This window comes from Salvia splendens, chromosome 15, assembly GCF_004379255.2.
Source record: "Salvia splendens isolate huo1 chromosome 15, SspV2, whole genome shotgun sequence".
Lineage (NCBI taxonomy): Eukaryota > Viridiplantae > Streptophyta > Magnoliopsida > Lamiales > Lamiaceae > Salvia > Salvia splendens.
Window position 1 is genome coordinate 6,000,122 of NC_056046.1, and position 26,354 is coordinate 6,026,475.

Genomic DNA, 26,354 nt, shown 5'->3' on the forward strand with positions numbered 1-26,354 from the left:
GTATCTAAGAAGGATCATATATTTACAGCACTGAAAAAGGAGAAGAGTACACTAAGGCAGGAATAAAGATATCCCTGTGGGGAACACAACAATATTTTCAATAATCTCTAATACAAAAATGGGAAAAAGTAACCAAAATCATCCTCCTCTCTTTGGCCTTCTGTTACATTTTCTAGACTAACCTCGTCTGCACATTGCAGAATAACTTCATAGCCATCGGTCTAATTGTCGCTTGGCTTCTGCCATGTCCTTCTGTGCTTTCTTTCTCCGGTAAAATATTGGGCAATCTCGACTGATCAAATATGCACTTATTAGAACCAATATTGCAGGATTTGATGAAACAATTGAAAACATATATCTAACCTAGTGCAAAGCACATCCTGATGAAGAGAGCCTTGGCACTCCTGGCATTGTGTCCAGAGTCTTCCAAAGAGTTCCTCTAAGTCAGCCACTGAAAAAAATACATATATAGAGTGTACTCTCGTCATGTAGTCTTGAGTTGTAAGATATTTCTGAATGGCCACTATATGGGTGGAAGACATAAACTGTAAAAACAAAGCTTTGCATACCATTAGCCACGGACTTGCAATAAAGTTCAGCTTCTCTTCCTTTACAGTGTGAGCATAGAGTTTGTTCTGAATTACTGCATCGTTTGTTAATTGGTTAATAACAATCTGGTGATACGATACAATTGCCAGTAATGTAATATTATCCTTGCTATTTCATCTAAAGGATGCCTGTTTCAGCCGTAAGATTGACAGAAAATAGTTCATACCAAATTGATTTAACATGACTGGCAACTTGGCAAGTCATTTAATAGAAAGATAAACGACCACTAATATTTGTACACCTTACTCATCCCATCATACATTACAAGTTATCGAGAGAACAAGGTAGAAGAAACTGAAATAACTTGAGCCCCTTATATTACAACTTAGAATTGAATTTACAATTGGCAAAAGATGTAGCATGCCCCCAAACTATTTACTTAGAATAACTGCTATTTTCGCATTTCAATAACTAACCTCGAATGAGCTTATAATGTATTTGGGAAAAATAACTTAAAACTCCTGGAAAGACTTGCATATATAGTTCCATGAATGTTTAAGATTCTGTGAGTGTCCAGGTTTAAGGAAACTTTAAAAAATGGTTTTAACCCATCCTGGACATCTAATTACTACTCCATCTAGCAAGCTTATCTAAACCAAATGAAACATTTATACAATCTAGACAATTATATAGAGAAGAAGCAACATATGATCAGTACCTGATTAAAGCCTTACACCCAATGCAAGTTAGTTGCTTTTTAGCAAATCTCATAATGCCGCTGTTGGAAGGGGTAGAAATGGAAATAGATCGTGTATGACTTCCGTGGAGAAGCTCACTACTAGCATTCTTCAATATAGGTTCAAAGATCCTCAGTAATGGCTGCATAAGAACATTGTTAGCAGGATTCACAGGTATCAGCAGACTGAAAAACCAAAATTTTGATTTACAAACCTTGCTAATTTGATTGTCAAGGTAGTAATGAGGATCTATCGGAATATTGTTTTCTAATACAAAGATGGGATCCTCCGATTTTTCATATGCCTGTTTCAAATATCATGTCAGGTTTTACGAGGTTAACAGACAAATATCAATAATATGCTTACCTTGGCACCTTTTGCTGCTTTGATAATGACATAAGGAACTCGGTCCCCAACATTTGGAGCAGTAGCAGCATCTCTCTGTTTGTGATAATGTAAATAAAATATATTTGTCGAAATTATTGTAGAATTGACAAAGAATCTGATAATACAAACAATCTAATTAAATTATAAAATATCTAGCATGAATTAGATTCAAAGAACATTCTTTAAGGATTGCTGAAGAAATTGTACATAACAAGATGCTAATGAATGTAAAACAGCTGCATGCAAATATAAACATAGTGCCTTACAAACTGTCTAAACCTACCCCAACTACGGGGAATGGCCGGAAAAAGAGAGACAAAACATAAGTCTTTCCTGGATGGTTTAGAGGTTTAATAAAGTATTAAGAGACATAGCCAAGTATTGCTAATTATATTGAGATAATTGGGTTTTGATGTTATTAGCAAATAGAGATTAAGGTTACATCTATTTGAAAGTAATCAAATATGAAAAAAGATGTCATTAGTAGACTATTAAACTTTCAGTTGAAGGAGATGTTTGCAATTGCTTTTTGTATCTGCCGGGAAAAGCATACCTCCAAGTACTTTAGCAACTTTCAAGCTCAGGGTTTACTATGATCAAAAGGAAGATGAAGTACAAAATTTGATCCAAAAGTCAAACATACAAGAATAAGGTGCTACCCCAGGAACTCAATGTACCTCCAGTATATCTCACACAAAAAAAGGATATCACATCATTATTGAGAATGTTCAGCCGTGAATATTCAGAAATTCAAAAGTATACTAAATGTCAGGAAACTGTCAACGAACAAAAAAAAAGGATACCATATTATACCATATCATTTGATTTTTCCTTAAATTAGAAATTAAAATTCTATATTGGAAGTTAAAGTATGAATATTCAGAGATTCAAAGCATCAGGAGACTATCGAAGAACAAATTTGGCAATTATTATTTTTTTAAAGAAAAGGACGTTAAACTGAAAAAAAATTATCACCTTGCGCATCCGTTCTGCAAGCTCAACATGCGCTGCTTTAACTTCATAGTCATCCCCTGTTTTAGTCAGACCCTATTGAAAAGGAAATGGCAGTGGAAGCAGAATGCCAGAGTCTTAGTCAAAATGGAACAGGCAAACAGGTCTGCAACATTAAGCACTTGAAGAAGCCCCAAACAAGTCCAGCTTAAATAAATTTCTTGCCTTGGTGATAACTAAAAGAGATAAATCCATGCGATTCATAAGAAGATCTGAGATTGTGTTCTTGACAAACTGAACTGCACCAGGAATATCCCTGTCTATCAATATTTTATTGAGGCATTCAGTCACAAGGTTCTTGACTAGCAAGCAATTGTCCCGCCGTACAGTTTCAATCCCTGTGAACAGGAAAAAAGGAGTCAGTTAGAAAGACAATATAGCAAAATTGGCAATGACAAAAAAAAAATCAAACCAAAGGAAACAACAACCATTCAGATAAAGTATAATTAGCAGCATGTCTCACCTTTTGTATCCATCTTGTCATATTTATTTGGGTTTGTCCAAATAAGGCCAGCATATCTCTTCTTACTAATCAATAAATATGGGTAGTAAATCTTCTCAAACTCTAGCTTTATGGGCTGCAAACAAACAAGGACACCAGATAATAACAAGGACAGTAATGTGGCAATAGAAAAGCAAGCAGCGGAGGATAAAGAAAAATACAGATATAATGACAAGAACAAATGTTCACAAAAGTTACACCTAATGACCTAATGATTCAATCCAAGTAAAAAACAATGACAGTGTTAATTTTCAGCTATAAGTAATTAAAAAAACCCAACGAACTGGACAAAGATATATGCACAAGCTGCTTGGCTTTATCTGCTCATCAGAGCAGATTCATTGGTGCAGAGCCTTAAACAGTAGAGTTTGATCAGACAAGCCTATACAGAAAGCTATTTGATGCATTAAACATTTCATGGCTGCATATCTAATTATCTAGTATCTTCTAGTATTAATTTATTAGCAGAGAGACTGTGAAAGTTCAAAATTCAAAGAGAAAGGCAGATGCCACATATAGATAATTAAAATGGGGATACTGCTTCAATTGAGAAAATGTGCTAAGGGCATTTATGAAAAAAACCAGAACAATAAAAAAATGGCATCGCTTCAAATTAGAAAACTGGGAACATCTGACAGAAGTAAAGTGAAGTAAAGCACACAATTAATATCATAATTTTAAACACGTGTTAACATGACAACGAAAACCCGAAAAAGCAGCAAAATAAGAGTACAAGCTAACATACCCTTATGAAAGTGCCACTAATACAATCAGCAGCCTCCCTACCCAAGTCCATAGCTGCATCAACTGAGGGCACACCAAATTGCACCATAACTGAATCAGTGTCTCCATATATGACCTGCGACATCATTTTTATTATTTACCGAGATAAAAGCATGACCTTGAATGAGATCATGAAAAAGAACTGTAGAATAAAATGAGTATATTATTTAGAAAAAGGAATAGAGTGTGATGCCCAAAGTCAAACATTAAGTATATGACCTACGCACTTTTTCGTCCGTCCCGTAAAAACCTTTTTTTACACACTACCCCCCACCACAAATTGCTGCTATACTATTATTATGATCACAATTTGTTTAAAATACAAACAATATAACATTGAATTTGACAATGAATCTCTTTTAGAAACAATATGATGGAGGCATATGAATTTAGGTAATCATTGTAAAATGACACTTGACAGAGGATCAAATGCCAAAGGCTCCTCATTTACATGATACAATAAGTTCTTTATCTTTCATATGCATTTTGATATAACACAACAGCTTTCACATGTTATAGCCCACCTGTATGGGCAAGAAAGATACAAGAAACAAACTACATCAGTTAAAAGTGATGGTTATCACATAAGATACTTCAACTACAGCTAGTATTCTGTTTTATCATGCTAATGGAGAGGCCTAATCGCCAGAAGGATCATGGATATACCTCAGCGTTATGCTCATAGCCCCCAAGCACAGTGAATTTTTCTTCCACAAGTTTCTTTGTGTGTTCAATCATTTGTCGACCTTGAGATTAGCAAAAAAACATGAGATCAACTTTGAAGAAAGGTAAAAACTGTAATATTTTAGAGAACAAAGTCCAAGCTTTGAATTTATGCATTTTCAGGATTTATTACCATAGCTAGTAACACTGGAGGATATTTCTAAACAAGGTAGTTGACCAACTGTTGCTCCAGTAAAACCATACACAGAATTGGCGCTTATCTGGTAGGGAAATGAATGGCTAATCACTTCAACTCTGTAAACCTCTTAATGTAATAGTAATACCATATCATAGTAAAACATAACATGTGAAAGGGATCAAACTGAAACAGTTACCTTTAAAGCCAGTTGCCGCCCATCTAGCACAGCTTTCACTAGAGGATCCTTAGCTTCCTAAAGAACAAATCATACAGTCTGTTCACGTGAGGTTTCCATAACTTTTTATCAAGACACATCTACAAATATACAGAGTTCATTGCCAGAAATGACACAGATTTTACCAAATTTGCTTTTCTACACAACATTTTAGTGTTTTGCAACTTTTGTTATTACAACATCCCAACTTTTATCAGCAATACATTACATCATTTTAATGGTAAAACGACATTGTCTTAGTAGTACATATTGGACAAGCTTTGATAAAGAAATATAATAAATTGGGGAAGTTGTAAATTAAAATTTTAAGAAGGCAGTGTTGTAACTGCGACAACAGCAAAATCGTGTGAAAATTGCTCATTAGGGTAAACATTTTCTAATTTGAAATTTTAAAATGAATCCATATATTAGGAAGACCATAAACACACAGAAGTTTCCAGTCCCAGCCTGCATGGTAATTCAGATGATCAATACAATGATTAAACTGAGTGCATGGATCAGAAAGTTATTATCCAGAGAGAGAATTCTTTATTATGAAAAAAATTACATTTCAAGAGATGATTTGCTGCTGAATATATCATCACAAGGGATACAAGTTTCAGACATACTCTTTGTAATGACTCATTACTGCCATTGGACAAGTTTACCAGAAAATAATTTGCTAAAGTTGTTTCCAGTGACCGAACCCATTTAGGGTCCATGATGCACGATAACTGTAAAAATAATCTATTGCTGTCGTGAGCTTTTGTTAATCAATATGAACTTAAACTTATCTGGAACAGCTATACATGTTGCATAGACATTTGAGCATATCTATGACTAAATACATTTAGAAAAATGCAACTGTTTACTGTAGTGAGTCTAGATTCACATTTGAAAGAGAAATCTACAAGACAGTCAAAAACATTTATAATTAACTTGTGTACCTTCAAATCTGCCTTGGCCCTTTTGCGAGCAGTCAAAAGTTCTTCAAGAATTTCAGGTAGGATTCCCTGAAGTCAAACTTGTAAATTGAGGCAGAGGTAAAGATGAAATTTGCACATTACCAAACCTTTAATTTATTTCACATCATCATGATCATAACCAAGGAAAGTGTAGGCACCTTCTGTAAATTTGATTTCACAAATGTATCACCAGATGGAGTTTTAGTGACACATTCTGGTGGAAGATTAAGTTTACGGGCCTCTTCTGGGGTTACCTATTAATAGTCATTAGAACATCATAAACATCGTGGATTTGTACGGCGTACGCTGATATCATTGCTTAATCTGATTTCATTCATCAATGATGCAGACTAAAAATTAAGTTATATAGAAAATAAGGAAAAGTTGAGCTTTTACCAGCGTACAGTAACACAAGTTGTATGCCATCATAATTGATGGATACAAAGATGCAAAATCAAGTGTTGCAATAGGCTTTTCGTAGAACCCTGCTCTGGCTTCCAGAACCTGTGCACAAAATCCTGTTCTAGTAAGCAAATATTTTGTTTCCTCCCAGGTTGCACAAAGTCCATTACATAAAAAAAGTAAAAAAGAAAAGGAACCCACATGTGGAAAAAAAATAATAGCTACTGATATTATATATAGCCAGAAAACAAGTGTTTCACATTAAGCCAGCAAATTCTTTTAATGATAATACATATAAAATGTTCAGAAAGCTGAACTAAACACTCCATGCCATGCATAAATCTTAATGGATATATTGTATGTGTAGATGATAAAAACTGCAAACTTACAGTTGCACCCTCATACGTTCCCTGTTCAGTTCCAGCCTGTTTCGCATTTGGAATAACCATATTTTTTTGTTTAGCTTTCCTTAGAAGCTGAGACAACACCTGAAATGAAAGCTTAATATTAGATCTGCAGTTCACAATCCACCAACTATCAGTGATAGATGAAAGTCACAGATTTTTCCCAAAACCTTAATGCTCTGCCCTCTGGAAAGTAGAAACGAGATGGGAACACCTGTAACTCGAGCCATCTCCACATAGTTATATATGAGCATCAACTTATCCAAAAGACGTTGTGGAAGTTTAGCATCCTGCACAACTTGATCCTTTCAGCAATAGTACATGTAATATAACTCATAATTGATGATTTGGTAAGAGGAAACTTTGAGATCCTGTAGTTGATTAAACACTAAAGCAGAGCTAACAAACACAAAGATGCATTTAAAAGGGTTGATTCCAAGACAAACCACAACCTTTAGCCATTTTTTCAATTCGACACATCTTTTTAGTTTTAGTAGTTTCATTAATGAACTTTCAATCATTGGGAAACCACTAAATATTGCAAAATTAAACCAAAACTAATCCAGGTTTTGTTACATTAATCTAACATGTACAGTGGGGGGAAATAAGTTGGATAGAATTCCAGTATTCAAATCTCACTGCCACGCACTGATAAATAAAACCCCCATACATAACTTAGATGATAGTTAGCATGAACCCACTAAAGACAAGGAAAATCTGAGAATCCATTATATGATATAGCATAATGAAATTACAAATCTAGAAATTTACCTTTAAACAATACACAGCAAGGCGTCTCCTTGTTTCTGAACTTCCATTCTGGAGGTCAGTTATAATTGAATGATGAACATCTTCTTTCTGCACATGTATCATAAGATATTATCAAAGGAGATAATTTCCAACTACAACGAATATGTCAGAAATAGAATCACAAAGATACAAGGCAACCTTGACATATGAATGTGACTGGAATTCCAATGAATAGGCAAATCAATTATATTTTGCAGAAATTGGAGAACGCTGGACTTCAGTAAAAGATGTTTGGATCAATTATTCATTAATTCGAGTCCAACCAAAGATCAAGAAAATTACGGATGTCTAGTTACATCAATTTTTGGATACTCTGAGCAAATATTTTTATTTTTTCTATATCTAATCTAGTTGTAACGTATCTAAATCTCTTTCACAACATATCTTCGTTTGTTTTTGGTGATGACTCCAACATAAGAATCTAAGGAAGCAATATTTTATAAGCACTAGGTGTCTCTTGAAGACAGAGCTTTCCCTTATTCATCGTAGGCTGTTGGGTGCAAACTCATACCACAAAAGAGATTAAGAAAAAGGAAACAAAATATAGTTGAAGAGTATCTGAAAAAAATATCACCTGCTCCTTCAAAAAGTGTGCAGATACAGAATTTAGTGAATAAGAGCTTAACTTGTAATCTCTTTGCATGACCTGCACGGAAGATAATCAGACAGCAGAAGCTTACATAAGAATATCCATGGGTGTGATAGTAAAACATCAACAAAATGATTAGTCATTCTAAAATATACTCCCTCCGTCCCCAAAGAGTATGAACTTTGGGTTCGGTAGTTCGGCACGGGTCTTAATAAATAAGGGGAAAAGTAAGAGAGAGAAAGAAAGGTAGTGGAAATAATGTTAGTGGAGAGTGGGGTCCACATTATTATAATGGTATAAGTGTTAATGATAATGGTATAAGTTGTAAATAAAATGATGTGTAGGGGTAGTATGTTGTTTTAATTTTTCAAAATTAGAAAGTTCATACTCCTTAGGGACGGACGAAAAAGGAAATAGTTCATACTCTTTGGGGAAGGAGGGAGTATTGAATATCATATGACAGAACTTCATGTGCTAAGAGAAAATGTTCATAAAGAAAAAAACCTGTAGCAGATCAAATTGAACTCTCCCCTCAATTGTAACTTCTTTACTTTCCCTGGTCCCATACTGCCTGCAACCAAATAAGCATTGATAAGTTAGATAAATTAGTCTTGTCTTGAGTAACAAACTAATATGGCTCATTGGCTCTCTTTCATAACTTTATCTTTCATAACTTTATCTTACAGATCAGATTCCTATCATGCTAGTCCTCATTTAAAGATTGTATCTTTGACATAAATAAACTAGATGCAAGTACTATGGGAGAAGGAGAAACTATATCATGACCTTGATGAAAAAGTTGTATCTTTGACACGGACTCTGCTGTTCCGGATACGTCCAATTATTGGAAATTCAGCTACCCCCAACACTTCAGCTCTCTGTCCAAAAGACATTACATATTCATTTCTTCAACAAAATAAAATCATTTTCGATCTTGACCTGAATAGCAAGTCAAACAATTTCCATATTCATTGGAATAAATTACCATAGATTGGCAAAACAAAGAAAATTTTCCAACCTGAATGAGGTATGGCAAATCAAATTTGCATATGTTATAACCAATTATAATATCTGGGTCCACTTCACGCAGGAAGTCCTGCAATTAAAAGACAAAGCTAAACTTGAACTTCAAACAGACATCTTCAATAAAATTACAGTGATTATCAGAAGAAAAAGAGAAAAAAGGACCTAATTACAAAGATAAACTTCCGTCTTACTTGCTTATCTTGAAATCATTTTTATCTTTTACTTTTAAAATGTTTGCAAGCAGATGAGGATCCCCTATCCTAATCTCAGCATACAGGAATATAGCAAGCGGTGTGCGTGTTGGTTGGTGGTGATACATTGGTGTGGGGATAATTAAACGATCATTGGTTTTTTATGTCTGGGTATGTGTCCTTGGTGCTCTGGAAACACAGAAAATCAAAGATAGGCTAGCTTCTATCTATCATGTAGCACAAGAGCAATTAAACATCTGAAAATGAAAGCAAAATAGAAGTTTTCATACTATGATTGTTATCCAAGAATTCTGTGCCAGTGCCATCTGATAATTAAAAGAATAAATGCAAATAAACTAATAGTATTAAATATCTTTTTGGTAAAGTGGTACTCTCTGTCAATACTACATTTGTCAGACTTGTCCAAGAACATTACCCTCCAAGCTAATAGAAGCTCTTTTTCTGTGTCAAATGACATTACATCAACTCCAACAATAGGTGAGCAAGAGTTAAGGGTCATCACATTGCGAACAAATGGCTCGTCTTCTCCCTGCAAGGTTACTTGATTGGCTACCTAGAAATTACCAAAAAAAAAGAAAAAGAAAAGGCAAGCATCAGAAAGGGCTCTGCAGAAAAGCAACATACTCCAGCTATATAAATAAATACAGTCATCGTAAACCTGAATAACAGGATCATGAGTGGGCTCAGGAAAATGGCCTTTTCTTCCAGCGCACTCAATATCAAAACTTAGTATGCGGAATGGAGCAATCTTTGAGAATTCCCCTTCAGGTGCATGACTGATCAAGTCCGTAAAACTAACAGCATTCGTTAAAGAAAAAAACATTTGAACAAAATAAGCCTGTTGAACATGATTACAATGATGAGTTTCACTAATAATTTTTTCTTGTTTCAGGATACAGACAATCAAACTCTAGTTGACAGTAGGAGAGGTTTCTTCCTGTCTTCTTATACTTTCCCTGAGGAACTTCTATCCAATTGCCGCCAACTATATTGCAGTCAACCATGAATCGAAGAGCGAAAAGCACATTGCTCTCATATGTCATAAAACTTTTCATTCCCAACCCATCAATTTGTATTCCTCTATCTAGGATACCTGCCAAATTACCATTATAGATGATAAAAAATCTTGAACATCAAAGTAAGTTATCATGCAAAATTAAAATGTCAGAATTGTGGTATCAGCAAAGTAAATTTCATCTGCTTCTTAGACAAACAGCGCCCCTCTTAACTTCGAATCATGCATTACATGCCATTTCACAGTATTTCACTACAATGTAGTAGTGAGTCACAAGCTTACCAAGTTATACTTGAAAAGAATAAGTACACAGTCATACCACGGCAGCTAGTGACCATTGTTGGCAGTGCCACTACAATTTTAAGAAATGGTTGAGCATTCTGCTGTTGATAGTACATGATACTTCGCCTCTGTACAAGTTCAATGCGATGAACAAACTTTGGAACCTTACTATTTCGGTTTGCTTCTCTCATCTTACCCTACAGAAACCAATAAACAGCAATATATTAAATATAACAGCAATTCCATGTGAGTCATGGCAGATACAAACATAAAGAAACTTGAAAAATACTACCTCAAGGTCTTGATGGAAACGGGAGATATCATCAGGACCAAAGCCTGGTGGACAGCTGATATAAAAGTATGGTTCGAACCCATGTACATTGCAGCACACACTATGCCCTGGCCATGAAGGAATTACTCAATAATAAATTAAAATATGATACTACAGAATTTTTTTAATCTATAACCAAACATAAAATTCTCTACTTCACACTCAAGTTCCTAAAAAACCAGCAGGTCAAAAATACTGGGCAACAGCTATGCTAAGTTGCATAATCGACAATACCTTCTTCAGTTACCCCAAAAATTCTTATAATTGCAGCAGGGCCAGTAGAACTTGGCAACAGTTCCCTGTTGCTATCTCCAATAATGTAATCGATCTCCAATTGTTGAAAAACTACAAATTAGAACGAAAAAAAAAATGAGGAGGTGGGAGGAAGATTACTAATGGAAAAATCCGAAACCAATTACAGGAGCAACGGAACGATTTCTTCGACTATGAATTTGAGTAATTACCAATGTTTCGAGACTGAGATTGGTAGGCATCGGAAAGTGGAGGACGCTTCCACTTGACGAGTCGATCGGCTAGGGCACTGCGCTGCGAATCCTCCTCCTCGTAGTGGAGTAGGGTTTCCTCGAGGAATACGTCCTCGTCCAACTCCTCATCTTCCACCACTGCCTGATGCTTCGGTTTAGGAGATGGAGTTGCTGATGATGGCGGCGGCGCCCCCCGTTTCCTAGCGTTGCCAGTGGCACTCATGGTGGAGGCGGAGGAAAGAGGGCTTTGGGAATTGAGAGGGAAACGTGAGTGCAACTTCCCGCCAACAAGTGTGCTACTTATAGCCTTTTTTTATCAGATGTCGTCATTCCAGTGTAAAGTCGCTACTGTTTATATTCACCACAACAACGACATTAGGTTGATATTCAAAACAAGGCATTTGTTCCGTCTTCTTCACCAATAAGAAAAAAATATAAAAAAATCCGTTTTTGGGGGAGATTTTTGGAAATTACGTATGCCGCGGAATATATCGAGGTCGCCGTCGTATTCGCAGCGGCGCTACTCCCGGTCTCGCTCGCCGGCGGTCACTCACCGCCGCTCCTCCCGTCGGGACCGTGCGCGTTCCCCTTACAGCAGGTGGCTTTACTAATCTCCTGCTCTAATTATTGCTATTTTTATGCTCTTTTGTGGTGCTCTTCTTTGTCGCCAATTTCACTCCAACACTGCATAAATTGCATATCGCTGGCTACTCTTATTATCATAATCTGACCTATCGATTTAAACGTTTCCTGGAATAAATTGCATAAATTTGGTAGTAATCTCATCCGATTAAGTGATTGATTAAGCATTAGAAGGTGTTGGCTGACCTTTTAAGCTCATTAAAACAGCTTATAAATAAGCTTAGCCGGACACCCTTAGTGTTAAGTCTTGTAGTTAGGCTGTAGTGACTGTGAAACATAAATCTGTTAGGCATTCAACAGTTTATGTGATGATGTTCTGCCTCTAAATAGGGAAATTGTAATTTTTCGGAAAATGGATATTTAGTTCATTAGGTTGTAATGTGCTTACAAATGGATGGTAGCAGCAGTGCTCCAAGTTCAGTTTGGACTTACTAATCAATTTAGCTACTCCTAGCTATTTAGGATGTGGAAAAGATAATAGTATCAAGACTGATTTTCAAATTTCATTGGACTGCACTAGTTTTTAAATTGGTTTATATGCTCAAGTAGAGAATGTAAGTACAATTCGATAACTTCTATGTTTATGGCAGGCGAAGAAGTCGTTCTGGTACACCGCGGCGACGAAGAAGTCGTTCTCCAGCTTCAAGGCATCACAAGAGCCGCTCCCCGGTGCCAAGGCGTCATAGGAGACACAGAAGCCGAAGTTCTTCTTTGTCTCCTTCACCTAAATCTCATAGTCCCAGTTCAACATTGACTGAACGTAAGCTTGCTAATGAAAAAATGAAAGGGGAGGAAGAAGAAAGGAAAAGGTAACTAACAGGCTCCATCCTTTGTTTCGTAGTAAAAACAATCTGCTAACATTTTTTTCTTGTTTTGTTGAGGAGCGTAATTTCTTGATCCTAAAATGCGATAATAATGTTATGATGAGGAGTTTTTCTATGAATTTCTTCTGAATGTATATCTCTCCATTTTAAGGAACATAATTACAATCACCTAATGGAACCTTGCATTTTTCGCTTTGCCGCCTAAAGTTGTTCTCTTGCCACTTACCACCCAAACTTGTTAAAAGGGCAAATGTTGGATGGGATTGAATTATTTCTTTTAAGAAACCTCTGTAAGCTTTTACTGTTAGATTTCACTGGGTAACTTGATGACTTAAGTCCTCTTTTAGACTGCAGCAGGAAGAAGAGCTCAAACAATTAGAGGAAGAGACTGCAAAGAGATTGGAGGAGGAAATTCGCAGTAGAGTTGAGGAGAAATTGGGTTCCGAAGAAGTCAGGTTAGAAATCGAAAGACAGATAGAAGAAGCCCGGAAGAAATTGTTTGAGGACGTCGAAGCTCAACTTCAAAGAGAAAAGGAAGCTGCCCTTGCTGAAGCAAGGGCAAAAGAAGTAAGTCCTTGAGATGCTAATCCTATTCTTTCTTTTATCCAGTCATATGTTATTCCAACAATCATTCCCTTACGTTGCTCCACTTTGAAGTGATTCAACTTGTATTTTGTAAATTTGTGACACCATCTTGTGATTCCATTCTTCTTGGTATCATTTCTTCAGTTGTGTAAAGTTAACAAAGTAACTAGAAGGAACAAAGACCGCCAATTCTTTGTTCATTGTCTACCGCTCTTTCAATTTAGAAAGTTTCAGTTGAATATGTGTTGGTCTTGATGCATTCCAGTCATATCATATTCAGATCCTTTGTATTATACATCCTTTCTGGTGGTTCCTGTGATTTATGAAGGCATCTAAAATGTCGCAATCTCTGATCTTCCTTTAATAATATGATATGCGATTCGGGCTTCTCCCGTTTTCTGCATAGTAATCTATCTAATCAAAATCATGACATGCCAACAGGAACAAGCTCTCAGGGAGAGAGAAGAGCTAGATAAGATGCTCGAAGAGAATCAAAGGAGGGTAGAAGAATCTCAGAGGAGAGAAGCTTTGGAACAGCAGAGGAAAGAGGAGGAAAGACTTCGAGAGTTGGAACTGATTCAGAGACAAAAAGAAGAGGCTGCTCGAAGGAGGAGACTCGAAGAGGAGGAAGAGCGAGCAAATCAGATATTACTTGGTAAGAACAAGCCTCGGCAGAAGATTGGCCTGTAGGTGAGTCTGAACATACTTATATGTTTGTCTGTTGTTGTATAAGTACGGATTACTTTAGGAGAGTTGCTTCCTACATTATTGTTTCCCTCGCTTTGACCATTATGTGCTGAATACTTGCAGAGTTTTGATTTGAAACTGTGAACAAATTTACTTATTTTCACTTTCTTTCGTATTAATGGAAACCCTTCGGTCGGCTACCTCTAGTGCGCAACTGGGTAGCCCACATCCTCTAATACTGCTGTTGTTGTTGTTGTTATTGTTGTTTGTTAAAGCACGGAGCTAGGATTTGAATTTAAACCAACTTGCTAAAAATTCTGGTTCCTAAATGCTGGTGCCAGTCCTCTTTTTGTCCTCGAAGTCAAGACCCTTCCTTTCCCTCGTCTCTCTTGGCTTCTTCTCTCAATACACACAGCGCCACCGCTGCTTCTCCTCTTCGGTGTGGCCAGTGACTTCTATTTCATCTCTCCCTTCACTCACGCATCTCCATCTCTCACTCACATACCAGCCACTGTCTTAGACCGGGCGTGCTCTCTCTCTCTCGTCTGGTGCAGCAATGGCATTGGTGCGCATGCAGAGCAGGCACGCGCTGTCTGAATCTTAAAGAGTAGCTTGATATTTTGATAAACTATCCAAACCCAAAGTGGTCCCTTTTGTATATTAAGACAGACAATAATTTTGTATATATCTCCAGGATATGTCTAGAATTTGTGAGATTTAAAAATACTTCATCTGTCTATGAAAAATAGTCTCATTTTTGCAATTTTGAAATGTTCACAAAAAATAGTCCGATTGCTAAAAATAGAAGGTTTTTGTCTCACACTTTATCCACTTTTTCTCTTCTATTCCATACTTTATCCGTTTTTTCTCTCTATCTCTCTTACTTTACCTATTTTTTCCTTTTTTTCTTACTTTATCAATTTCTCATTAAAACTCATGATATCCACAAATAAAACTATTTTTTATGGACGTAGGATGTACATTATATGCACCTTTATTTCTTATGAGACTTATCATGATAGAATACAAAACTATATCAGTTCACAAATATATTGATATCAATTGACATCACAATAAATATCAGTTTTTGGCTCAAAGCAGTTTATCGTGAATATCAGTTTTTGACTTTATATCAGTTTCTAATTAAATATCAGTAATTGATAATATATTTCATGATATCAACTAATATTAATATATCATATAATTGATATGATTTTCAATGCCCAAAATTCTCATTTTGAAAAAAAAAACTCATTCTGAACCACTCCTAGTCTATATTCATCATATAATGGATGTATCTAATTTTTTTATATGATTATGTGATTTCGTTTCAAAGGAAAAGACCCACATATATGTAGTTGAAGCAGACGCATGACTAATGATAGTACTACTCGCTCCGTTCCATTGAAGATGACTCACTTTCTTTTTAAGTTTATCTCAGTTAAGATGACCGATTATTAAAAATGGAAACACCTTTTATCTTTATTATATTCCACATCTCTTATTTTACTCTTTCCACTTAACATATAAAATAAAGCGGCATAAAATCTCATGTTACTTAAGGAAGGAGTCATTTTCTTTGGACGGAGGGAGTCCTATTAATTTGGAGAAGTTTTTTTGAGGTGGAAAAAATGTGCCAGGACCGGCCATTTAGATGGGATGGGATCCCCTGCTATGCAAAATGCCACAGCAGGGGGTGCTGTGGTGATCTACACCACAAATTAATTTCCTCTACTTGTATTATTATTTTTCATGTAAAAAATCAATAGTTAGATTCACCACAGCACCCCCTGCTGTGGCATTTTGCACAGCAGGGGATCCCATCCCCGTTTAGATTGGACCACTTTTGATTTAGTCCCTATCCAATAATAGATGTTTATCTAATAAAAGTATTTATTGCATATGTATCTCATTTTTATATGATTGATATATAATATCATTTCAATGTAAAAGCCCCAAATATATATTTATATAATACTACTATAAGTAATTATGTAAGTAGGTGCAACATACATATGGAGTAATTTTTTATACTACTTCTTCCATACTTTAAAAATAGTACTCCCTTCATTTTTTAAAAATAGCAACTATTTCCATTTTGGGTCAGTTCTTTAGAAATAAAAACTTTAGAATCTTTCTATTTTAGGACATGGACCCCATAATCCACTAACTCTACTTTCACGACTTTTTCTCTTCCTCCCTCTTATTTTACTCATTTTTCTTTTCCTCTCTCTTATTTTTTCTAATTTTTCTCACTTAGGTTACCAATTGTGCATTAAAATTCGTGCCATTTCAAATGTTTCTATTTTTTTAATACGGAGTCGGAGGGAGTAGTAACTATTTTTATTTTAAGTTGTCTTTTAAATTAAAAACTTTATATTTTGATATATATTTTTTTCTAATAAGATGAGATTCATTCTCCACTAATTATATTTCAATCATTTTTACTCTTTATCTCTCTTACTTTGTCAATTATGCGTAATAATATTAAAATGTTTCCCCTCACAGTATAAAACAATGAATCATAATAATTTAGAAGTATATTAAAAATCAATTTCATAAGCATTTGATTAGTGTTCAATCATAATATAAACGATTAATTGAGGTCATTCAATAGTTCACTATTGTGAATCTGGGCACCCTATACATCATGGTACCTATCACCTTAAATCAGTGAGCTGTGGATTCTGCACCCTTCTCATTGTGTCAATCACACATTAAACCAGTGAGTTAGTTCACCCAGTTGTGACGATGCATCGATCTTATGCATTACTATATGACAAATTAAATCTTGGAGATCTTCTAACACATTTTTTTCAATATATATAAAGCTTTTTTTAATCTAAACACACGGATGTGTACTACCATCATGCATTGTTCCTGTCACAAACATTGTGGTTGGGTATTGGCTGTTAATGCTATGAGATTTTAGCTTATCTTTGGCGGTTAGGGTCAAGATTCTTTAGAAGTGTTGGAAAAAGGACAAATAAAAAAGATTGATGTCGAAATAAGGTGTAGAAGGAGCCAAACAAAGATTCGGAAAATAGAAGGATATTATTAGAATGAAGAAGTAAGACCACAAGAAGCAAACACATACACAAAAAGTGGGCAAATGGTTTTGCCGAAAGCTGAAATGGAGATCTGCCTACCCTAACCCTCCCACATATTTTTTTGTTTAGGTATATGCCTTCTATCCCACCTTTTCAACCCTAATGTGGATCTTTTTTTCAATTTTGTACTTACTATAATTTTTATAACAATATCCTGTATGCAATTTATGTTAAATATGTGAATTTAAAAAAGGGAAAATTTATGAATATGACTCAACTTTCAAACTATAGTATTTTGATAATCATCTTTGAATAATGTGACAAAAATATTCCTAGTCATATTTTTGGGACTTGAAAAATATTGATTTGTGCTTCGTAGTTTAGTGTTGGGAACATGTACTCTCCGACATGACACAGACCTTCAAAGCCCCTAAAATTTAACTTGGACATTTTTTTGTTACATTGTTCAAAGATTAGGTATCAAAATCTTCAGAGCAATCAATATCAATAATATCTATGAAAGGTCTAACTAACAAGATTATGATCTAATTCAATTTTACCAATTCATAGCAAGTGCCAATTTTGAACACTGAAAATTGTGGCTCGCAACATTTTGTGACAATGTCTAATTGTTCGCAACAATTTACATGCAGGATGTTATTTAGAAATGACTTGAATCAGGACAATATGATGGGGTATATTTTTTCTTAGCTACATATAGATTAAGTTGTTAAATACTACTAGTACTTTTAAATTTTGATCACTCATTTCTTAAAAACTGAAATCTAGAAGGAGCCGTAAGATTAGGTACATCTTAAGCTTTCTTTTTCATTTCTTTCGTTTTTAGACATGGCCAACGGGGGACCCGGTAATTATTCATTATGCTGATTTGTAGACATCTCTATAATAGGACAACAAACCTAATGATTTAAAGTTGCTCCATAACCAAAGGCATGGATCAATTTCCTAACCATTTAGTAAGAAATTGATGAATCTTATTCTACTCAAGCATACCTATTGGGTTTGAGTATATGTTAAGTTTAGGTATAGTTTTTGTAAAGCATAATGCACCATTGTCCCTTCTCTAATTGGCATTCCTAAATTTACCATTTGGATTATGCTATCGTCGTAGTCAACCAAAATAATACTCCCTCCGTCCCATGTCGCACTTTTCACTTTGACAGTATAAATTTGAACATGAGTAATTAGTGTAATGAAATTATAATTTTAAAAAAGACAACACTTAATAAGGGACACCCTAACTAACTCTAATACTATCTTAATTAAATACCATAATTTTTTTATTTAAAATATAAATAGTACAAATAGTTTAGAATAGTCTGAAAATGAAATGTGCAAGTAACATGGGAAAGATGGAGTATACAAATTAGATAGTAAGTATTGCAAAATGAATAATAATAATAATGGTTTCATAATATATCACTAACAATCATGTAGAGCGTGTTAAATCATAACAAAGCACTGCACAACCTACCGTTGTCGACAGACGACTTTAACATTACTAATCAAGTAAATAAAAGAAATAAAAAGAAAGAATTTCTTCATTGCATCAACCATCTGGCACCTCCACTACACAGAATATTTGATAATAATGGGCATATCAATCATCAAAACTCCCCCTTTTGACTAACCAATTTTATTTGTGGTGCATATAATATTCCTCCTATAGTTTAATGCCCCCAAAATCATTTTTATTCTCTTTTAATTAAAGAAAAATTCCCAACTTGAATGAAGTGAACAATTTGTTGACTTATCTCTTTTCCCATAATCTCCAAAATGTGGCACTATGCATGGCCCAGAAAATTTTGATTTCTTGGGTTGGAATTAGTGCTTCCTAATTATTCAAAGTCTACGCGTTAGTCTCATTGATTTCTTTTGTATCACTGTTACATTCAATTATTTGTCCAAATAACCGTTGATACCTAACACAATCGAGGAGTTTAAATCTTGAACCTCTACTTTAATGAAGAATAATAACACCAAAATTATATGTCAGTAAATTATCGGGTTACGAAATTGTTTAAATTATGATATAAAAAGCAGTAAAAAACATTGTATTTTGGATTTGTCTATTTATGAAGAAATGATTTCATTTGATATATTACGCATACATGATTAAATTTTTCTATGCTGGATAGCTATGAACATATTCAAATTTTATGATTTTTTAAGTTAATTTTTAACAAAATTTGACTCCCTTTATATATTTATTTAAAATTTCCACTGTAAAGTGATTGTTTGTTCCCAAAAGGCATGAACTGATGAACATGATAGTAGTGAGTGGCTGAGTGCCATACACCTAGGGAATGAATAGCAGTATGACTATCCCTTATATTTAGTCCAATATACTCCATAAAGGGCTGATCAGATGAAAAGACAAATTAAAAATTGTAAATTGAATATAAAAAACAGTATCAATATTAGCCTAAAATATTATTTTTGCTTCTTTATTCTGTCAAGAGAAAAACTACAAATTTTTGCCCTTCAATTATACTCCTACAGTAATATTAACTCAGTCTTCATTCTTTAAAAAATATTTCTGGACGGGTCTAAACTTTGATGTATACGGTTAGAAGTCTTTTTCCACTATTTTGGAAGTACTCCCTCCGTCCCATTCAAGATGGTCACATTTCTTTTTTTTGTTTGTCCCAATCAAGATGACTACTTTTCAATTTTGGAAATAACCTATTTTCTCCTCATTAAAGTATTCAACTACATTTTTCCTCTCTACTTTATTTCACCTAACAACACTTCTTAAAATTTCGTGTCATTCAAGAATGTGGTCATCTTGAGTTGGACGGAGGGAGTACTAATTTTTTGCCCTTTTGATAATTTTTTCAACCCAAAGTGCATTTTATACTTTTGCAATTGAGATTTGAGAGAACTTCAAATCTAGTATTTGAACTATACAATAATATCAAAACACGATCGTTATTCTTAAAAAATATTTTCAGATGTCCCTGAATATTATATAATATCTTGGAATACCTTTTGCTTTTTTGGGACCAAACTACCCTCCCCTCATATTTCTTTTTCTTTTTTAAAAATGTAAAACCAAATTTTAAACTTTTAATCTTAACCAAATCCCTAAATGTTAGGAACAACAGCAGTTCAGTTACTGATATATTCAGAGGCTGTCAAAGAGCACTACTACAATTTTTGTATTTTAAATAGAAATATTCTAAAAAAAGGGACCACACGAGCTACCTCAAAAGAAAAGTTAAAATTAGAAAAGGCTCACCATAGACATGTCCACGGTTCGTAAACCAGCGATTCCGGTTTCGAGAAATGTTGAACCGGAACCGAACCGTGAAGCTATTTCACGGTGCCAATTCGAAAACCGGCGGTTCCGGTTCGAAAACCGGCGGTTCCGGTCCAGTTCCAAACAGACGGTTTTTTCGCGGTTCCGGCTAGATTTCACGGTTTTTCGACGGTTTTTCACGGTTCCGGTTTGGAACGGTCAAGAACCGGCGGTTCCAGCACGGTTTCGGTTCGTAAAATTTGGAACCGGAATCGGCCCGCTATTCAAAATATAACGGTTTCAGTTAAATAAAAAAGTCACGGTTCCGGTTCGAACCGGAACTGGCGGTTACAGTTCCGCAGTTAACCGCTGGAACCGAAAACCCCGGCATCTCTAACTCCATATTCCGTATGCGTACGGCTGTCAAACCTCCCACTGTCAAACCTCCCACCACACCCCCACTACTTTATTTTTAATTATTCTTTTTCGTATTCAGAATATTTTATTATTATTCTCACTACCAATAAATAAATAAAAAAACACCCAAAATATCATCATCACAAACGCTCCTTTATATATTCCCCATAAATTCACTCACAATCACAACCAACCATCAAAATTCAAACTCATCTGCAAAACCCCTCTAAAAATTCCGACAATCAAATTAACATGCAAGAGGATAAGAAGATGAAGGTGAAGAAAGGGTGTCTGGCGGTGCAGGTCGGGCTGGAAGACGAAGACGGCGGATTTAAGCGATTTTCGATTCCGATCTCGTATCTCTACCACCCTCTCTTCCAGAAGCTTCTAGACAAAGCTCGCGAGGTCTACGGCTACAACACCACCGGCCCCTTGATGCTCCCCTGCTCCGTCGAGGATTTTCTGCATCTGCGCTGGCGGATTGAGAAGGAGGCCGCGCCCCACCACCACCATCACCATCACCACCTCCATCAGCTGCCGGCGCCTTCTTTGTCGTTTCACTCGTGTTGAGTGAGAGAGAGAGAGAGAGAGATGGGGGTGTTTTTATTTATTATTGAAAGGCTTCCTCTTTCTTGTATCATTGTGTATTTTGTAGTGGAAAATCAATGCCAAAGCTTCAGATTGTTTAGAACAGAGCTGCTAATGTTTCTTTTACATATTTGAGAATTTGAGAATATAATTTAAGGTTATTCTATATTCAATAACAAGATTGAAACTCTTGATCATCATTTGGTTAAGGATTTATTTTTTTTATTATTATTATGGTATTGGGATTTTACTAGTCTTGTGGAGTTTTGCCATTCGCCAAGTAGGGCTACGTGCTAATTGAAGGTTCTTTATGATTGGTTGCAACACGATAATGAAAAAACTAGAAATTAAAGAAACACGCAAAATAATACTAATAATAGTGTGTTTGAAAATTATTCAATTTTGATTAGATACCAAAACTCTCAAGATTGCCTTACTATATACTCCCCTGTCCACGACTAGGAGTCCGGTTTTTCTATTTTAGTCCGTCCTCGAATAGGAGTTCCGGTTCACTATCATAAATGGTAATAGGTTTTCACCTTCCACTAACTCATTTCATTCACATTTCATTTAAAACTATTATATATACAAGTAGGACCCCTATTCCACTGACTTTTTCTGGCCTACTTTTCTTAACATTTCTTAAAGCTCGTGTCGCCTATGAATGAGACTCCTAATGGCGGACAGAGGGAGTATAAATTGAGTGTTGTTTATATGTTAGAGAATATAGTGAGTGGTATGATTTCGGAGTTGAAACTGGACTTTCGAACCAACAAAATATATAGATGCTGCTTCTTCCGAAATATTAACCTTTGAAGATTTCCGAAATGCTAAACGATTGGGTCCAAAGCTTTCAATCCCCAAAGTAAATAGTTAAAACAAAAAAAAACAATTTCAAAAATAGAATATAGTAGTACTCTGTTATAGAATAGTTTGTACATATTTGGAAAGAGTAAAAAAAAATCAAACCCCTAAAACTCAGGCTCATTAAAGTTTGTCCAACTACAAAGATATCTAACTAATGAAGATTTGACTAAAGGATTCATGCATTATCATGAACATTTACACCACAATAAATAGTTTATAAATATATATACTCCTATTCTTCCGAATTTTGTATCCGCCATTGAAGATGAAGAAAATCCTCAACGGAGCACGGTAGCGTGACGGGGCCAGCATATAGCTCGGAAGATTTACGAAGAAGAGTTTGAAAGAGGGGATTGTATAAGTATGAGATTGGGATCACAAACTTTTGAAACGTAAAACAATCTTCATTTTGATCATCATTTGCTAATCCAACTTGCACCGCTAACCACCCTTTCTTCACCTTCATGTTTTTGCATCTTTGCATCTTCTTGTTTGGAGAAAACATTTTGATGTATGCTTTCTTGGTTGTGCTTCGATTTTTCTTATAGATGTAGTTTGTGTGATAGTATTTGTTTTGGTTAATCATGGGACATGTTGAAAATATTTATAGCTTCAAATTTATGCTCTTCTTTGGCTTTGTGTATTTATCAATGTAGCCCACTAGCTATGAAATCATTTTCTACATCACTTACAAGAATATCAATAGCAAAAAAATGAATTTAGAAGGTATCGATTGCTTTGTTAATTTCTTATTAATATTTGCATATATTCCTTTCAATCGACGACGATCAAGGCTATTTATTGGAGCAAGAATCCCAAGGCAGCATTTGTTTTATCAGAAAATCAAATTCCATTACCAGCAAAAGACAATGAATTTCCTTTTTCTAGGCCATCAGAAGTTGGGAATATAGTCAAAATGTTTATGTTGTACTACTATTAAAGAAATGAGTACTATAATAGTTTGTTCTTTATAATAATATTGTCATTGTTATTCACTAAGGAATATATAGATTCGGTGTCATTACTTTAAGGTTAATTTTTTTTTGTTTTTCCTTCACAGTTGTATCTAATTGATGATTTTATAGTGCTATAGGTACACTGAGAAATCCTGCAATACAATAATTGTGGATGAAATTTCAGTGAACAATTCTTTGTTTCACCTCTCTAAATATAGCCTAGACATTAATCTTTTAATTATAAATAAATTAAATAGTTTCAATTTTGTCATTTCAATTTCATTGGAATTTTATACATGACCCATTGTGGTGTTCGTGGAGCGACTTATAGTAGATTAATTAGTTAATCAAGACGACTTCAATTATCAAATTAATTAGCTGCACCTGCACCTAGAAATTTAATTAATATTTTTCCAAAGATCACGGATTGGAAATTATGGAAAAATAATAAACGTGGATGATTTCAAAACTTTAAAAAGTGTAAATGATTTAATAGTTTATAAAAATTTGTTACTACTAAATTCTAATCAAATTAAGATTTTGGACATGTGTCGAGATAAATTAGTTTTATAATCGAATTTCTAATTTCCAATGTGATTAACTTGTTTATCTTGCCACTCTTAATAATTACTTCCATTAATTAAAGTGGTCGAGAATTTTACTTACAAGGATACACTATAACTAATGAAGAGTGGACCAAGTGGTCATGCATTATTATCATGAACATTTAGATCCTGGAGACTACTTATACAAACTAATTCACATATACAATTTCTAAATACACATACTACTTGTCTTCCGAATTTTGAATCCGCCACTGAAGACGAAGAAAATCCTCAACGGAGCATGGAAGTGTGACGGGGCCAGCAGTTTGGTAGTCAAACAATTCAGAAGATCTATGGAGAAGAGATTGAAAGAGAGGATTGTATAAATATGAAATCGGAATCACAAACTTTTGAAATGTGCAGCAGTCTTCATTTGGTAATCCAACTTGCACCGCCAACCACCCTTTCTTCACCTTCATGCTTTTCCCTCTTTGCATTTTCATGTTTGGAGAAAACATTGTAATGTGAATGTGATCTTTCTTTGGCTGTGTGCTTCGAATTTTTTGTGTATCTTTTGTTATTTGGTTCAAATTTAGGGAAATACTTGACATATTTATAGTTCGAGGCTTCTCAAAAAAAATTGTATGCTCTTTGTCTAGAAGGTAACGATTACTTGGTTTGTTACTAATTTGCTTATATTCTTTTCGATAAAAATTAAGAATATTTATAGGAACAAGAGTTGGTACGGCACTTTGTTTTATACGTGGATATTAAATAATTGGTACCAATGGTATGTTCTCCACCATACTTAGATTTTCTGTGGGACTCAATCAATTTTTCAACATCGTTGGTAACAAAGAAAACGAATATAGTCCAAAAAATCCTATTGTTAAGGAAATCGATGTATTTCCATACATAGATATTGTCCTTTCTATTGACTTAGTTAATATATATATAGATCCCGGAATATGATCAAATACAAACTCCAAACTATAATTAACAGATGATAAAATAATAGCAACAAAAAATGTCAACACAATGTCAACGGTTGATGCTGTGTTGAAATTACGTTGACATTGTGTTGACATCAAAATCTTGAAATTTTACACTGTATTGACATTGTATTGAAAAGTTTAGAGTTTGTACAATATATGAGTTTGCATTTTATCATTATCCGATAGATCCTATATATGTCTCATTACTTTCAATATTGTATTTAGTCCATTTTGGTTTTATACTGATTATATGAAATAAATACTCAATCATATAAGAGTACCTTAATTAACAATCACGAGTAATATATAGAGTTCATGCCCATTTTTTCTCTAGTTCAAGAAGAAAATATGATATTAATAAAATCATTAACACTACCAAAAAATTATTGTTGACCAAGCACTGAATTAGTGCTTGGAAATAAAAAAAAGTGCTCGATAAAGTAGGATATACCGAACACTTTTTTTCCAAGCACTTTAATTCGTAACTTATAAATTATTAAAAATATTATATTTATAATACTGAGTTTTTCTTTATTTATGAAATTGAATCATGATTTATCTTTATAAATCCAAGTGGGATGCAATTTGGAGTAGTATAGTTGATATATCGTGGACGATCGATGGAAACAAATTAAATTTGACTTGCATTTACAGTCACTTCCAAATACAATAACTAAACAAGGATCCATGCATTATCATGAACATTTACACCCCAGAAACTAGTTAATTATACAAACTAAAGCACATATAAAAGTAACTACATATATATACATACTAATCTTCCAAAGTTTGAATCCTCCATTGGAGACGAAGAAAATCCTCAACGGAGCATGGTAGTGTGACGGGGCCAGCAGTTTGGTAGTCAAACAATTCAGAAGATCTATGGAGAAGAGATTGAAAGAGAGGATTGTATAAATATGAAATCGGAATCACAAACTTTTGAAATGTGCAACAATCTTCATTTGGTAATCCAACTTGCACCGCCAACCACCCTTTCTTCACCTTCATGCTTTTTCCTCTTTGCATCTTCATGTTTAGAGAAAACATTGTGATGTGTTTTTTCTTTGGCTGTCTGCTTTAATTTTTTTGTGTTGTTTGTATTATTTGCTTTGCAAATTTAGGGAAATAATGGACGTATTTATAGCTAGAGGATAGAAGGTAACCAAGATATACTTGGTTAATTAATTTGTTACTACTAATATATATCCTTTCGATGAAAATTAAGAATATTTATAGGAACAAGAATCGTACGGCACTAGGTGGATATTAAATACTCCCTCTGTCCGCTATTACGAGTCTCATTTATGGGCGACACGAGTTTTAAAAAATTAGTGAAATAAAGGTCTCACTTGTATATATTAATTTTAAAT

General features: G+C 34.6%; 3 protein-coding genes across 3 annotated transcripts; 2 read left to right on the forward strand and 1 right to left on the reverse strand.

Annotated features, from left to right (window-relative positions):
• Position 1: 1 nt before the first annotated feature.
• On the reverse strand, positions 2-11,847 carry LOC121766531 (DNA polymerase delta catalytic subunit-like). Its single transcript, XM_042162790.1, has 30 exons — positions 11,546-11,847; positions 11,316-11,426; positions 11,043-11,149; positions 10,788-10,947; positions 10,351-10,546; positions 10,112-10,247; positions 9,869-10,006; positions 9,234-9,311; positions 9,002-9,093; positions 8,720-8,786; positions 8,201-8,272; positions 7,588-7,674; positions 6,987-7,106; positions 6,802-6,900; positions 6,407-6,514; positions 6,169-6,264; positions 5,993-6,058; positions 5,028-5,084; positions 4,826-4,913; positions 4,636-4,715; positions 3,932-4,045; positions 3,148-3,262; positions 2,850-3,022; positions 2,649-2,720; positions 1,653-1,727; positions 1,501-1,590; positions 1,268-1,428; positions 570-643; positions 364-451; positions 2-292 (listed from the first exon to the last, which is right to left on the reverse strand). Exons 1-30 carry the CDS (start codon positions 11,787-11,789, stop codon positions 208-210), a joined length of 3,249 nt encoding a protein of 1,082 aa, XP_042018724.1. The 5' UTR covers positions 11,790-11,847; the 3' UTR covers positions 2-207.
• Positions 11,848-11,974: 127 nt separating this feature from the next.
• LOC121766532 (uncharacterized protein At1g10890-like) lies at positions 11,975-14,504 on the forward strand. The gene is made up of 4 exons (XM_042162791.1): positions 11,975-12,164; positions 12,799-13,017; positions 13,380-13,599; positions 14,059-14,504. Exons 1-4 carry the CDS (start codon positions 12,043-12,045, stop codon positions 14,305-14,307), a joined length of 810 nt encoding a protein of 269 aa, XP_042018725.1. The 5' UTR covers positions 11,975-12,042; the 3' UTR covers positions 14,308-14,504.
• Positions 14,505-21,205: 6,701 nt separating this feature from the next.
• Positions 21,206-21,818, forward strand: LOC121767602 (auxin-responsive protein SAUR32-like). Its single transcript, XM_042163913.1, has one exon. It carries the CDS (start codon positions 21,286-21,288, stop codon positions 21,601-21,603), a length of 318 nt encoding a protein of 105 aa, XP_042019847.1. The 5' UTR covers positions 21,206-21,285; the 3' UTR covers positions 21,604-21,818.
• Positions 21,819-26,354: the final 4,536 nt, after the last annotated feature.